Raw genomic sequence first — 15,849 nt, 5'->3', positions numbered from 1 at the left:
ACGGATGGAAGATATGAAAAGGCAAATGACATCATTTTTATGTATTTAATAGTGTGACATTATAAAAACTAATAATAATCTTTTTAAAATTTATGATTTTGTAAAAAAAAAAATGGTATATCACACTAGTATCCTTAATTTCTAATAGAAAAATAAAAATTTTGTTTTAAAATTTTTAATTACGATTAAAAAAATTTTAAAAAATATTTCTACAAAAAGGCCTTGTAAATGTTTAAATAATTATTAAAAATTAAGTTTTTAATTTAGTAATAAGAAAATTAGATTTATAAGATTTTGTTAATATTTTATCTAAAAAAATTTTGACATATGTTTTATTCAAACAGTTCGAAATTTTCACCTCACCTCTTTATGCTATTAAAAATTAAATAAATTCAAATTGAAAAGAATTAATGGATATAATTTCATTTAAATATGAAAATGAAAATTTTTTTTATTTATTATTATTTTTTTGATAATCCATAATTTCAATTCTTTGATTGATTACCTAAAATCTGTTATCACATAAATTTTCTATTAACCACTGGATAAATTCGAAAATGTACTCATATTGGGATCATCGATAGCCGACCTCACGATCGACACATAAATATAGTGTGTTATGCTCCATATAAGTATTAAAACTATGAACCACAAACTGTAACACCAACCCGTTAGATAATAACTCGTTCCACCTAAATAATCATACTTAAAACTATTTTTCATAATTTTTTCCACTAAATAAAGAATATGCATGCTCCATTTGAGAATGGAACTATGATGCTCTAGAAAGAATCTGATCCAATGACCCTACATATACATTAACATTAGAATCATAGCAAAATATTGCAACTTTGCTTCATCGTAACCAACTCAGCTATGTCCTGGGGACTATTGTTACACCATACTCTGGGGGTGCAAAATATTAACATTAATTGAAAAGGAATTTTATAAGATTAATCTAATGTTCCTTATGTTTAATAGATATTTTTGTGAACAAACTCAGTAAGATGTCTATCCTCCCAGTCTTCCATCCAAGTAAACAGACCCTAAATTGGCTGCAAAAACAAAAAGTAATCAAAGTCTTCAATAACAGCCAGAACAACTGGGCCTGTGGGAAGATAAGGTAACTGTATTGTTTTTCAAGTTTCAGCTCATAGACAAGAGTTAGCAAATGACATTGTCGATGGGCGGTCTGCGGAGAGAATAACAAGACTGAGCAAAAAGTTCTAAAGGGGTAACAGTGAGACACCACTGGCGTCGATTCTGAGAATTCGATACTTCTGTTTCATGTCTACTGAAAGACTCCTGGTTGCTTAATCTGCATCCTTTGTGGGTTCTCAAGTAGAGGCTTTCTTCCCTTTGTGCGCCGAGACTGATTCGAGAAACTCTTGGACGATGCTTCCGTCTTTGAACTTGAGCGCCACCGTGATTAGGCCGCCTTTCCCTTCCCCCGCGCTGTTAATGCAAGCAAAGGTGACTCCTTTCTTGTCCATGTTGGTGAGAGACATGTCTGGGTAAATGCTTGCATTTAAGATCAGTCGAAAATTCCCCTTGGCTCTCATGACAAGCCTCGCCTTTTCGGCATCTGATACAGAGACATTCAGCTTAAGCTCTCCCTTCCCCCTTTCCTTCCAGCCTCCATCCATGTACTCGTACATTATCGCATCAGCAGCGAAAACCGCCTTCTCATTTTCTTCGCCTGTTTCTAGAGGTACCTCTTGCATTGACAGTTTCACACTTTTAGAGGTATCTGGTGTGGTGCCAAGTGACGGAAAGGAAGATCCCCCGTTTGTAGACCCAGTAGAGAGACTAAATGTCGTTACTGGACGTGTTCCAAACGAGAATCCTTCCTTGGATATTGATCCAAATGCAAAAGAAGAGGTCGAGAATCCAGTTCCTGTAAGCCCTGAAACAGAAGAGCCGACGGCAAAAGAAGAAGTTGAGAATCCAGTTCCAGTGAGCCCTGAGAAGGCATTTTGGCTGCTTGATAATTGTTGGAATGAACTCAGAGGTGCAGCAGGTGCTGCTGGTTCTTTCAGATCATTTGTCGCAGCTTCTTTATCGCTTTCTTCAACTACATTTTCAACTTTTCGTCCAGCATCCCCATCTGTTTCTTCAGCTTCCTTTCCATTTTCTTCCTGCTGATCTTCAATTCTTTCTTTTACAGATTCACTGTCAGTTTTCTCTCCGCCATTTTTGTCAGCTTTACTGGTTTCCTCAGGTGGAACTTCCTCTGCAACAGGAATATTCTTCTCCTTGCCGTCAGCAGTATCTGATAACGGTTCAGAAAATTTATCTGATTTCTCAGCATTCTTCTCTGTGCCCTCGATATTGTCAGAATTAACAGCAATTTCAGTTCCCTTAGCAACATTTCCAACAGCATTGTTCTCATCAGATTCACCTTGTTCTTCTTCTTGTGGTGTAGAGCCATCAGTTTTGGAAGAATCCATGGATTTCTTTGCTTCTACATTGGTGTCAGAAGAAGCAACTAGGCGGATTCCGGCAAAAGGGTTCGAAGAAGCAGCTGGTGCAGGCTGATTGCGACGGACCTTCACGATTCTTCTGGTAGCCATCACTTCCTCACTGGCCTTTTTAAATGTACCCATCTCCATGTCAGCAGCATCATCATCTTGATCAGGGTCGTCCTTGGTAAGCTGTCTCCCAGCATTCCTCTTCTTGGATGGAGGTAGGGCATCTTCTGCATCTCCCATTTTCGCAAGTCTTAGCTTGAACAATTGACTGAACAGAAAACAAAAGTTTATATGACCAACTTTGAAGACAATCTGTTGGTACTAATTGGTAACAGAATTAGCCAATAACGCTTGCTCAATTAGCTAAAAAATGCTTGTTCATTAGTGTCGCAGATAATTCCTCATTTTCTTAAAGAGAAACAGTTTCTTCAAAATATTTGATCATGCATGCCAAAAGGGTCTTGATAATCAGCAACATGTTGAAAAGGCCATCCTTTCTAAAGAATGCTCTTCAATCATGGTAGAAACAGAGCGACAATCTCTATTACCAGGGCAAAACTATATAGATTCTCAATAACCTAATGAAATGTGGAAACCTACCAGTGCTCCGTGACAGTGGAAGTAGCCATACTCCGACCAAAACAACAAAGGTAAGCTTTAAAGGGGGAATTTTTATATCACAGTTCAAACGATGTGAGTGGAAGCAGTAGTTTTCTTATAGCATAATAAGATGCACTAACAAGTTTGTGTTTTTGTTGTTACTGACACTAAAGCTAATTTTCACATGATATAAATTTAAATCATAAGTCAAAGGCATAATACACTCTTACACGGGTGTCTAGAACGAAATTATCTCAGCATTTTTACATACTTCTTTCCTTATCTCATTCAAAAGCTCCATATAATAAGTCTTATTAAGAATGGTGAACAATGATTATTCCCTTGAAATTGTTAACATATTGTGATATTATATGAACTATTATTTAGGAGATATTCTTTTTATTCTCAATAAATTGTTTCTGCTTAACTTTAAAATATTGTGAGAAATTTGTTAAGAACTAGTAATAACAACTTTTCTTCTCTATTCATTTCAGATTCTTGCAGAATAAAATTCACCAACACGCTTTATCTTGATAATAACATAATAATGACTTGTAGTTTCTTCCCTTCTTATGAACTTTTTATCTGCTTTGCAACTTTTGCCAGTATATGTGTTTGTTAAAGAGTATTTTGGATTCTAATTTTTCTAATCAGTTGGATATTCATGATGTTTTGTTATCCAACACAAACTATAATTTTAATTCACAAGGATCATTCTTAACCGGTGAGTTTTGAGCACTAGAGTATCTGACTAGTGTGTTGAAGAAACAACACATTTTGAAGGTCGGTCTTCATAGAGTAAGTAGAGTTACAAGGTAAAGGATTTTACTTGCAAAAATTTAAAGCAATTTCAACTGTGAAAGAGATGAAAAAAGATAAAAGAGGCAAACTGACAAAAGATAAGATCGGACAAAAAAGTGTGTCAACACAATTTGAGGTCGAGTTGTGTTATATAATGGACCAAGTTAAACAGTTTATATCAAATTATTTTTTATTTGACAAAAAAGTTATATTAACTCCGCCATGGCCGGTCCTAAGCCCAGTAAAAGAGGATTGTTGTGTTAGGTTGTCAGCCAGCCTAAAATATAAGCAAATCTTATGTATGGATAAACCATATAGCCAACACCGTTTAATGGGATAAAGGCTTAATTGTAGTTGTTGTTGACAAGAAAGTTATATCGATGAAAATTTATGACAACAAATAATGAGTGATTGAAATGGAGAGGAGCTTTTGCAATCTTGTGTGATCATCGTGTGCCCCTTAGTCTAAGAGGAAAATTTTATAAAAGTGTGCACCATTTGCTTCATGGATTGAAATTTTAGGCTATTAGGAAGCAATATGTAGAAAATAGATAAGAGTGCTAAGACAAATGTGTGGAGTCAAAAAGAATTTAAAAACAAAATACTTATTTTAAGAGGAATTAGGCTTAGTTCCAATAATAATGAAATGAGAGAATAAGTTGAGATGGTATGAAAATGTTTGTATTTTTCTAGCTTTATGCTTGTGAAGTTTGACTGTATTCATTAACTTTAACTACTTAAATTAGGAGATGGTCCATTTTTCTCTTTTAACCAAAAATATTGATTGTAACCTCCTGATATTTTCTTTTGAAAGCATAAAAGTGTAGTGTAATTGATTTAAAAGAACTAAAACATAAATGACATAAAAAACACCATATCAACAAAAAATAGAGAACCACTATAAAGCGAATGAAGAATAAAGAAATCCAAAGAGGGCAGTCATATGATTGCAAGTTTCTATCCAACTCAAGATTGCTAGCCATTTGGAACGACAATATCTTCTTTTTATGTGAACACCAATGACCACCATATATGCTCATATGATACTAATGTGGATATCCTGCCTCGACCCACCAACAATATTATTGTGTGGTGGCCCTAAGCACATGTGCAGACATCATCACTATTTAGATAAGAACGATACTTTTTTGTGCTTGGATAGCGGAATTGTTCTTTGTATTTGGTTGTTAAGCACATATTAATTAGTGAATGACTTCATTTAAAGGTGATTTCAAACAAGATTCCGTAGAGAACTAGGCGGAGATAGTATTTTGTAATTGATTGATCAGGATAAAAGACAAACAAAGAGGTAGTCAGAAGATTATAATATACTTTTCTCTGTAGATATAAAACTCCTCCTCAGTGTTTGGATTGAATTTAACAACAACTACTACCAAAAAAAAAAAAAAGGGGGGGGGGGGGGGGGGGGGGGGGGGGGGGGGGGGACACTACCTAAGTCCACATATTAGCGATTCAGAACACCAGATCGCTCAAATTCATCAACCCAAACAGTCATTCCTTGGCATCACAGACCAAAACCCTCAATCACAAGCATTAATCAGACAACAAACCAATCAAAGAAATTCCTTAGCGGCGAAACCAGTAAAACGACAACAGGGAAGGGATTGAGCACCTCAAAGAGTCGTAGAAGAGGTAGCAGTGAGACGGGGAAGATACCGTGAGCTCGATCGATCGCCGGACGCGCTGTCGATCGCGAGGGGAGTGCCCAAATCGCGGAAATGGAACGTGAAGTCTGCAGAAGAATAGCAGTGACGGCGATGGCTGAATGGTAATTTTGTTTGTCTTCGTCGAATAGTTCTAATTCTAATGAGTCGGAGCTGGGATAAAGCTGAGTTGACCTAACTAATCCTGACCGTTGATTTAAGAGAGTGTGTGTGGAAAGGATGAGAAAGAAGAGGAAATAATTAAGACATTATTTGTTTTATAAAAATGGACAAATGTCAAATAAGGGCCTCTATGTTTAAGTTTTATTTTGTTGGGACCATTTATGTTGGCATAGAATCAAAAAGGAAGTTAAGGGGCCCTTATAAAAAAAATTAAAAAAGTATTTTATCATATTTTTAAGGATAAAAATACGTTTAACGAAGCTCCATCATTTTTTTAATCTTAAAAATAATCGTATTTTCAATTATTATAACGTAATAAAATAATAAATTTCATTTTAATTAAAATTATTATACATAAAATATTATTTATCAATTTAATCAAAATTATTTAAATTCTATTAAAATTATATTAACTTAATCAAAATCATTTTTAAATTTTTATAACAACTACTTAATAATTATTATAATATTATAATAATTAACACAATATTGTCATAGAGACTAAGATGTAAAAGAATCTAAATGGAACTAAATAGTATGAGAATATTGATATTTAAATTTTAATTTAAAAATATAAATAATTTTGATTTAAATTATTCAGATATATTTAAATTAAATTTATATAAAAATATAATAAGTAATTAAATAAAAAATTATAGGACATGTTTTAATTCATTTTGATTATTTTAAATACGAATTAAATATTTTTCAAATCAACTTCAAAGATTCACGAACAGGCTTGCGATTCCTTTGCAACCGAGACAGATTGCTACTTTGCTAGGACTCAATTGTCATTATGTAAATAGATTTATTTGACATTCCAATTATTTTTATTTACCAGAATTACCTAAATAATTATCCTTGCCGACGGAGGTGGCGACGATGAGCCGAATAAATAACGTCAATGTCACTAAATCACTCAACAAGAAATATTATTTATTTTATGCTCCCAACAAATATTTACCCTATCTAATTTGACATTCCCAAGGAAATAAAAATTAATTTAATTTCCATTTATTATATTTTAATTCCTCTCGTCCAATGAATCAAAACTTAATTTTAAAATTTTATTTTATAAATATTTACCAAACAAAATCCAAGGGCATGGTGTGGTGTCTATAAATACTCATCGTAGTCATCATAGTTTCTAGCAACATCCTTCATTTATCTCAATGGAGATAGCCGCCAAAGCTTCCTTGTTTGCGATCTCTCTATTTTTCCTCTTGAAGGGTAATAATCTCGTGCATGTTTTATTTTTTTTTTGAAAATTTGTTAAAAGTGTTTTTAATAAGTTTTTTTGTTTGTTTATATTTCTTGTTTAGGGATCGAGAGTAGTTACGATGAAAGCAGTCGGAAAAAGATGTTCGTGTTTGGAGATTCCTATGCGGATACGGGAAACTTAGGGAGAGTATTGGGGCGGAATTATGCGCGTTCATGGTTTGAACCCTATGGCATGACCTTTCCTAAGAAGCCGACTGGTCGCTTCTCTAATGGTCGACTTCTGACCGACTATGTAGGTCCGTATTTTTTTTATCCTATTTTTCTTTATCAATATATTCAATAATGAGAGGTCTAGCTTTTGTTATGATCTAATTTCAATGAATATCTTACAAGTCAATTTTTGAATATATATAAATTATATTCTAAATTTATTCGATAAATAAAATATTTATCGGTGAAGTTAGGAAGTTTATATTAAAGGAGGATGAAAAAGATGTATGTTTACATTAGAATGGGGAGAAATGATATGTAGCATAAAAAAGTCCAACATGAAACCAATATGACACATTCAACTGCATGAATGTGGAATTTACTGTACATAGTGTGTCATGTTGATTTTATGTTGGACTTTTTTATGCTATGTATCATTGCTCTTTATATTCCTATACCTCTTAGCATTAAAAATCAAGGAGAGAGAGGACTCCCTATTAAGAAAAAAAGTTGTCTATCTTTAAGATTAGTCAGTAAAATTTAAGCTTCTAAATTATAAAGAAAACTCTCAAACTTATCTATAAAGAGAGGGCTCCATGATGCCACATGTTTAATATGAACTCTCAAACTTATCTATAAACTTTAAATATATTGCTACAATAGACGATTTATTGTATACATTCAATTCAAATCTAATCGAGTTAAGACAAAATAAGGATAAATAAATAAATACCAATTATGAAGGGTGCTTTTTGGTAAAATATGAGGAATTTTCCATTTTAACCCATATACTTTACTCATTTTATGAGAATGCAATTATGCCCCTTATATTTAAAAAATAACATTTCTCACTATGGCAGCTTCTTTCATGCGCACCAAGTCCCCAATACCTTACAAGATCAGGAGATATGGCCCAACCCTACTCCCTTATGGTATGAACTTTGCAGTCGCCGGCAGTGGCATCTTCGATACCGGCAACCACCAGAGCAACCTTAGCGCTCAGATCGATCATTTTCAATCCCAGATCGATGCAGGCGTCTACTCAGATGCTAGCATTCGTTGCTCCGCCGCACTAGTAGTCATCTCGGGCAATGACTATGCACACTTGGCTGAACAAGATCCCAACTTTTCGTTGGTGAGTATCAAATACTTCGATATCAAAATACTTCGATATCAAAATACTTTAAAGGGATAGAGCTCTTTGTATCTTTTAACATGTCTTTCTATGATCACGGCTAACCAAGTTCTCGTTGTGACGATAGCATATTCGCGAATTCATGCAAAAATTGTTTGCGCAATTGAAAGTAGATTTACTTCGACTACAAGAAATAGGGGTCCCCAAGGTAATGGTTACGAACTTGCATCCAATTGAGTGCACACCATTGTACACAAGAGCTAGCAACTACACCCTTTGCCCTCAAAACATCTCCCACGCCGTCTTCGAGCACAACCAATCGATGAACAAACTCATGTTGGACTTGCGGAGAACCAACAACTCGAATACCGAATTCCTAAATCTCAATGTCAATAAAGCCTTCTCTAACATAATCCACCAAGGTACATGTTATTATATAATGTTGTTCGTTGCAATGCTATCGCAAGTATCTTATTTTTTTCCCTCGTTCATTGTTAGTGAAAGGATCAACCAAGAAGAAGTATCCTTTGTTGCCTTGTTGTGAGAGTAGCTCAGAAAAGACCGAGTGTGGATACTTGGACGATAAGGGAAACAAGATGTACTCAGTGTGCCAACGACCGGATGAGCACTTCTATTGGGACTCGGTGCACCCGACACAAGCTGGTTGGGCCGCTGCCTTTGAGTACCTCAAGCCAACCATCAAAAGGTTCCTTTGACGAATGAACTCCATCAAGTTGTGAACATAATGCTCTTTCTTGAGAAGAAGAAGAAGAAGAACAACTCGTTCTAGTGATGGATTGTGGGTTTGTTTGAATGAAATCATGAATAATATGTGGTAAAATTAACTAGAATCATATTTATCGCAATTTATTCAACAAGTTTAGCTACTACTTCATCTCCTGAATCTTACAATAACACATCCTTATAGTTTAAAAATACTCATATTGACAGTCTTTTCGAGATCTATCGGTTTGACTACTTCAATCGGTTGAACCGCCAAACCCCTAAACATGGTCAGTAGTGTTTATGCTGCCCTGCTAATGAAGTGGTTAGTTTGTTGGGTCAAAGATGTAGTGGTTTGCTAGCACTTGGTGTAGCTGATGCAAGGGCTGTGTATATTTTGTGGAAAGGGTTGGCCATAAACAATACAATGAACAAACAACAATATCGACATTGTCAAAAAAACATAGGAAATGTGTCTCAAGTGATGACAATGACAATAGAAATCTATCGAAGTTGAGCATAGATGGCAAGTAGGACTCACGATATTAGACAAACCGAATGACATATGTGACTAAGAAGATACACACCACCAACGAACCCTACTAACGGGATTGAAATTAACATCAGAGGCATTATGCAAAATGGAGTATGAGTTTACGGCGAAATGAGATGGTTTTGAAATGAGAAGTTGACATTGTGTTCTTTGTTTGGCTTTCCTTTCAAAAGTCTTACTTGCTCCAACTCAAAGTCCAACCACCAAGAAGACAAGGATCCCCTACCCCACAACATCATATCCTTTGTAACTCATCTACTCCTATTTCGAGTCTCCAACCACCGCGGGAAGTCTCAACCACTTGTAAGCAAATCCTTTTAAAGGTCACCATGATGTGCTTCTCTTCCTCCAATTCTAAGCATGGCTTCCTCCTCCTCGGTTTCGTGGATGGCCGCGGAGAAGGTTTCGTGGTACTCTACCCTCATCTTGATGCTCCTCCTCATTCTGAATTGTTGTGAGCCTGAGGAACAGCTGCCAAATGATACATCGGTTAGAAGGAGTCAGTTGATGAATGGCCAACCTTGCGACGAGATCTATGTGGTCAGGGAAGGAGAGACACTTCAAACAATAAGTGAAAAGTGCAATGATCCATTCATACTAGAGGAGAATCCTCACATTCTGGACTTCGATGATGTGTACCCGGGTCTGGTCATCAAGATCACTTCTTTTGGAGGAAACTAATTTGAACTATGTATCTTTATGAGCTCCCATCACACTTACTGGGTTGTGTTTGGTATATACAAAAGAATGTTGTGGAATTCAATAACTTCTTGTTTGAGATCATGCAATGCTAATGGTGATTTGCAAAGACATGAGAAGTTTATCTCGATATTTTCGTCTCAATTTGCAAAGGTACGAGAAGTTTTTCATAAGAAAACTTAAGAATAGGTCCACAAGTTGCCTAATTCTGACATAAAGACAGTAACAACTTTCTCACCATCAATTCTTCGAAGCGAATGACAGACCTTCCTTTGCCAATTGCTCGAGGTCTGGAACTGCAGGTTGAAGCCTTGCCAACTCGGCAATGGCCTTAGTCTCTTCTGGAGATCCACCTTCCAGGAAAGCCCCCAGTAACTTCCCCTCCTTGATCCAGTAAGACCCGAACTTTGGTTTTGATGATGCAGGGTCATTGTCGCCAAATATGACAGTTTCTCCCACATTGTCTCCATAGAATTGCCATGATAGATCGAACGAGCGGGAGTAGAAGTAAGGGAGATAATCGTATTCGTCAATTACTTTACCTTCCTCACTTGCCTTGATTGCCTGCTCGATAACAAAAGGAGTGACATAAACAAGTTGAAAGCTTAAAGAAAAGAAAAGAAAAGAAAAAGTTATTTGGTGCAATGTTAGTTTCTACCTTCACAGCCTGCTCTGCTGATTTCCTGGCATGATCAACATGCTCCACTCTTCGCGTTTCGTTGTATAGTTTTAAAGGGAAAGTAGCTACGTCGCCTACAGCATACACCCCAGCAACACTTGTTTGAAAGAAAGCATCAGTCTGCATCACAAAGAACAAACAATACCTTAGATATGACGATGCAAGTGCAAAAGATTCAATGAGAAGATCTGGAGTGTGTACTGGTAAAGCCTAAAAGATGTCTGGAGGTCGAAAGAAAATTTAAACTTAGACTGGAAATAAGGCATTGGGAGAAGCATGTTCTTGAAGCATTAACTGGAAAGTGAAAAAAAAAATCATTAACCTTAATTCCTCCCTTCTCTTCTTCAACTTGGCCTTTGAACAGTTTTGTTAGAGGCCGTCCACCAACACCGACTATTACAATATCCGCATCAAGCACTCTTCCATCCTTCAACTTGACTGATGTTACCTGTAAATAACAAAGAGTATCATCTAATGCCTGAAAAAACAAAACGCATACTGCACTAAAGAATAAAAACATACATCCCCGTTGGTGTCAGAATCAAATCCGACGACTAGTGTGCCCTTGTCTATTTTGACTCCCTTGTTGGCGTAATAACCTTCGTAGAAAGCAGCGATATCTGGAGTAAATAGCCTCGGCACTGCATGAAGGAAGAGAGATTAAGGATCCTGTGACACGGTAATTGACAAGTTTCTCAGGATAAGAAAAGATCAAATATATGTTGCTCAGGTAGAATTAACCAAAGATAATCCTTTTGGACCTTGTACTTCTGCGTCTATGACGTTAACTTTGATTTTGTGAAAGAGAGATAGGGAGAAGTTAAAGGATATAGGCAATGAACATACTGCACCAGGGTTCAGGATACACCATAGTGACATCGAAGTTGTTAATCTTCATAACGGCACTAAGTTCAAGCCCAATGTATCCACCTCCAACAATGACAGCCTTCCCGTTCTTCTTTGCTTGGATGGCTGCCACAAGCTTGTCAGCATCATCAATTTCCCTCAGATACAATATATTGTTAGCATCAGCTCCAGGAGTACCAAAATCAGAGAGATTTATGACCTACAAATGCAATGTTAGAAAATTAACATATCTTTTAGAGCAGCTACTTGGTCTCGGAAAATGATCCAAATACTAAAAAGAGAAACTTCATCCAACTTACAGTAGATCCAGTGGCTATAATCAAAATGTCGAATGTGAAGGTTGCACCAGCTGCACTGGTCAAAGTCTTGGAAGCAAGGTCTGCTTTTACAATTTCAGTGCTGAGGATCAGCTCTATTCCTGCATCCAGAAACAAATTGGCTGAATGCCAGAACCATGATATTCCATCGAATTTGTTTCATTTCTATTACAATCGTGAACAAAATCCATTAGACAAGCACAAATGACAGAACCAATGGCTGCTGTGGAAGACAAAAGAACAGGTGTTTCAGTAGAAGCAAGTAATTGTCTTTGAGTAGCATCTTTTTCAACCTTCCAGAGTATTTCTTTGTTTGAGTTCAAACATAAGCAACAGCTATTTTGTTTTTGTTTTTGTTTTTGAGTTAGAAACACTAATATACAAAAATAGCCATAGCATCTTACCCACTAAAACCCACACCTATATGTTTCACAATGATATAAAAGCACACAAATGCTGACATGCATACTGACCCTTTTCCAAGTACCATTCCGGAAGTAGTCTCTCTCCTCCACTTCCAACGCAAACATGAAAACCTGGGAGCCTTGCAGCACCTGTGGAATTCATGTTTAATTGACAATGAGGGGGAAAAATAACTAAGCATGAAAAAGGCATCATTATGGAAACAACCAATCGACCTTGTGATCATCAGTAATAATCAGTCTAAAACAAGATAACGTTAACACTGAATAACAAGAGAAATGAAGAATCCATCTCCTACGTTAAATAAGCATGGCTTCAGTACAATGCAGAGGGATGCCAATTCTTTAACTGATAAACATTAATGTGAGACAATTGATGAAGAAACCATCTCCACATATCCCAGTAGTTTAATTCATTCGGTTTTGATTTAGGAGATTGATACAATTGATGTAAACACACAAAATTATTCCTGAGATTAAGCACATTGCACTTCTCTTCCATGATTAGTGTGCAGTGCATACATACGCATGAGTGTTGTGACTATTATCATGTTTTACAGGTATTTAAATTGCATGGGTCATTTTGGTAGAGTAAGCAAGAAGTTCTGAGAAAGGTAATGTGTCTCATATATTGCATATGTTTTCATGCAATTACTTTGCTAAAAAGGATGTCTGGGTTGTAAATCTTAGACAATTGTTATTATATTAATTGAAGTCATGTTCAAAATCCTATTTCTGTAAAAGTATTAGTGCCATAATACTAAATGATCCAACAATACCTGTCCATAATTTACCCAAATCCTGTCAAATTTGCTGTCAGAAAATTTAGTGTTTTAACTACAACTTCACCAGAAAGAATAATTTCAGTATATTTAGAAGATATGTATATATTAACTATAACAACTTCATACAAACGGGGTTGGTTGGTTCTTATTTAAGTGATCAAAATGGGAGGTTGATTGTAAAAGGACTCCTATTATGTACTCAGATCCATCAACTAAATATTTCATTATCCTCAACTCTAATGATTGTGCATGACCTACCCTGAGGGAAGAGATACGCCTTACTAAGTGCTAGGCGTAAATAAGGAGCCACCTGCAAGATGACATTAGGCACATTAAATTTGGAAAATCGTTGAATAAAATGACAAAAATTAGGATCATTGAAGATTCATTAGTATTCATTTCATACTGGATATTATATATAAAAAATGTTCCCTAAGTGAAAATATTGATGAAGTACAGAGATTTAAGAACTTCAAGAATATTGTCGGTTGTACTTTTCTAATTTTGGAAAATATTTATCAACAAAGGAGAATCAAGATTCAATTAAAATCACTTGGTTTTGTCTCTGACTCTATGGAAGTTCACAATTCCACATAGATGAACAACCAAAACAATTCAAAATTAGAAAAATTAATCAAGCCAGACTTACTATTTAGATAAGAAATTTTTCAAGCTAACTAAAGGACCCATCAAACAGAAATAGTTAAGGCTGCTGCTTACTTGCTAAAATATTGATGCAAAGTGGATAACTCAAACAATGGTGAGACATGAAAATTACAAAGTAGACATGGGTTTGCAAAATAGGAAATGAAGCTGACAAGTTAAACACTACATAGCAAACAACATAACAAGTTCTATTCATTGTTGTCCATTGTCCGTAACTCCTAGATCTCATCAGCAACCGAACAATCCACATTCTATTGAAAGATTAAAACCACAACAACCCAATAATTGCTCTTCAAATATGTTTTTATTTGTTTGCTATGGTGTTGTCTCCACAACTTCAATAAACTCATTAAAACTTAAAACCTTCTTGACAATCCAAACAAAAACCGGTCAACCTTGATATGAGGAAATACCCATTTACAGACTAGAATTCAAATCGATTCAACTAAAACAAATTAACCTAATTAATTGTTGAGATTGGTTTGAGTACCAAAACATCAGACCTGGACAACTTCAAAGTTTGAATGGGCTAAACATGGTTCATTTGGACAACTGAGAGTTTGCATTTCTATATCAGTTCAATCCCAAGAATTATGGTGGCTTTATCATGCAATGTGCGAAGCAAAAAACGTATAAAGCATGCCTAAGTACAAAAATCCTCTCTGCCCATGATGATAACTGAAGAAGGTATTTTTTGTGACAAGCACACAGACAGCCATGTTCAGCATAAAAGATCTCAAAATTAACGATCAAACACTTGGCCCTGTTGCCGAACTTGTTTTCTTCACTCACTTGGCACCTTTATTATTTTTTAACTGTATCATCATCGTAATTTTGATGCCTTTAGACCTGTTTTCTACCTAAAATTCAAAAGGGCAAAGTCTGGCCACTAGACATTTCACAACTTAATCCACTTCTCGCATTTCTATCATTTTTACCATCTTGGCTCCATGTGTTTGTTTAACTCACACATTTGGATGATTATTCAGGTGCAAAAGAATATTCAAGCCATCAAATTCATATATCCTAATCTCAATTTGATTCGAAGATTGGCAGAGCTTCACAACATCAACCACTAGGAACTGAAACAAGTGGATATTGATTTTTGAAGACAGCAACAACTAATTGACCAGATAAAACTTCCTTGTCCTCAATCATGTGAAACTTAGCCATTAATCAAGCAATAGGAATCACAAAAAAGTATTATGAGAAAGCAGAACAGAATCATACCGCCTCCTTTGAGATGATTGCTAATTCTCCTGGATTGAGGCTATGCTTTGCAAATTCTCTAGCAGCGTATCCCTGAAAAATAGAACAATACATCAGGGGAAAATACCAAAGATTTTCAAATATCCTTGACTGTCTTCTCTCTTAAAAGAATTCCATCTTTTATGTCCATACAGAGGCCATAATCAGTGTCCTTAAAGTAACCAGTGATCACAATTTTTTGTTACAAGATCCTGTTTGGAGAATAGTTTATAAGAAAAGGAAAGAAAAAAACTATTCAACAAGAAGAGGCAAAGGGAATATTTTGAAATAGAAAAAAAATGAATATTTGACCAAAAAAACAAAAAGAAGGAAAACGATGTTTTATGGTGAAGACCCTTTTGTACGCTTCTGTTCCCCAAATATGTTCTCCACCCAAACAAACTCATATCTGCTCTATTATCTACTTCCAGTCTCTTCAGTTTTATTTCGAAAACAAAAGGGGGAAAACGAATCTAAATCCAACTCTTTTCTTTATGCGATGATTGGGCAAACAAGCAGAAGAAGAACAGCAAGTGTCAAGGTGACGATTCTGAAAAATTTTCTTCCACCAAAATAAAACATGAATCAAGGAATCAAGAACATGA

At 35.6% G+C, this 15,849-nt stretch overlaps 3 protein-coding genes across 5 annotated transcripts; 1 reads left to right on the top strand and 2 right to left on the bottom strand.

Moving 5' to 3' along the window:
* Positions 1-969: 969 nt before the first annotated feature.
* Positions 970-5,674, bottom strand: LOC141820123 (nuclear pore complex protein NUP50A-like). Of its 3 annotated transcripts, XM_074707402.1 has the most exons (3): positions 5,506-5,674; positions 5,325-5,390; positions 970-2,739 (listed from the first exon to the last, which is right to left on the bottom strand). In XM_074707402.1, exon 3 carries the CDS (start codon positions 2,709-2,711, stop codon positions 1,338-1,340), a length of 1,374 nt encoding a protein of 457 aa, XP_074563503.1. In that variant the 5' UTR covers positions 2,712-2,739; positions 5,325-5,390; positions 5,506-5,674; the 3' UTR covers positions 970-1,337. The 3 variants fall into 3 exon arrangements, with proteins under 3 accessions (XP_074563503.1, XP_074563502.1, XP_074563504.1); XM_074707401.1 differs by lacking the exon at positions 5,325-5,390; XM_074707403.1 differs by lacking the exon at positions 5,325-5,390 and having other exon boundaries at positions 5,550-5,674.
* Positions 5,675-6,891: 1,217 nt separating this feature from the next.
* LOC141820127 (GDSL esterase/lipase At5g03610-like) lies at positions 6,892-9,051 on the top strand. The gene is made up of 5 exons (XM_074707406.1): positions 6,892-6,949; positions 7,042-7,236; positions 8,011-8,285; positions 8,413-8,707; positions 8,784-9,051. The coding sequence occupies exons 1-5, from the start codon at positions 6,892-6,894 to the stop codon at positions 8,999-9,001; spliced, it is 1,041 nt and encodes a 346-aa protein (XP_074563507.1). The 3' UTR covers positions 9,002-9,051.
* A 998-nt stretch (positions 9,052-10,049) lies between these two features.
* On the bottom strand, positions 10,050-15,406 carry LOC141820099 (monodehydroascorbate reductase 3, cytosolic-like). Its single transcript, XM_074707381.1, has 10 exons — positions 15,398-15,406; positions 15,227-15,298; positions 13,589-13,640; positions 12,597-12,677; positions 12,106-12,224; positions 11,786-12,005; positions 11,462-11,580; positions 11,262-11,387; positions 10,919-11,059; positions 10,050-10,824 (listed from the first exon to the last, which is right to left on the bottom strand). The coding sequence occupies exons 1-10, from the start codon at positions 15,404-15,406 to the stop codon at positions 10,501-10,503; spliced, it is 1,263 nt and encodes a 420-aa protein (XP_074563482.1). The 3' UTR covers positions 10,050-10,500.
* Between the last annotated feature and the right edge of the window lie 443 nt (positions 15,407-15,849).

The sequence above is a fragment of the Curcuma longa genome, unplaced genomic scaffold (genome assembly GCF_044706935.1).
Source record: "Curcuma longa cultivar G26 ecotype Majalengka, Jawa Barat unplaced genomic scaffold, ITB_CL_G26_1.1 utg2646_np1212_2152390_RagTag, whole genome shotgun sequence".
Classification (NCBI taxonomy): Eukaryota; Viridiplantae; Streptophyta; class Magnoliopsida; order Zingiberales; family Zingiberaceae; genus Curcuma; species Curcuma longa.
The sequence above is the reverse complement of the archived record's forward strand: the minus strand, read 5'-3'. Positions and strand labels throughout refer to the sequence as shown.

Coding starts and splice junctions, on each gene's coding strand:
- LOC141820123 (XM_074707402.1), bottom strand. CDS start 2,711: ATGGGAGATGCAGAAGATGCCCTACCTCCATCCAAGAAGAGGAATGCT.
- LOC141820127 (XM_074707406.1), top strand. CDS start 6,892: ATGGAGATAGCCGCCAAAGCTTCCTTGTTTGCGATCTCTCTATTTTTC. Junction 8,286..8,412: donor AAGATCCCAACTTTTCGTTG/GTGAGTATCAAA, acceptor TTGTGACGATAG/CATATTCGCGAATTCATGCA. Junction 8,708..8,783: donor CTCTAACATAATCCACCAAG/GTACATGTTATT, acceptor GTTCATTGTTAG/TGAAAGGATCAACCAAGAAG.
- LOC141820099 (XM_074707381.1), bottom strand. Junction 13,641..15,226: donor CAATCATCTCAAAGGAGGCG/GTATGATTCTGT, acceptor GTCATCTTGCAG/GTGGCTCCTTATTTACGCCT. Junction 11,388..11,461: donor ATTCTGACACCAACGGGGAT/GTATGTTTTTAT, acceptor TGTTATTTACAG/GTAACATCAGTCAAGTTGAA.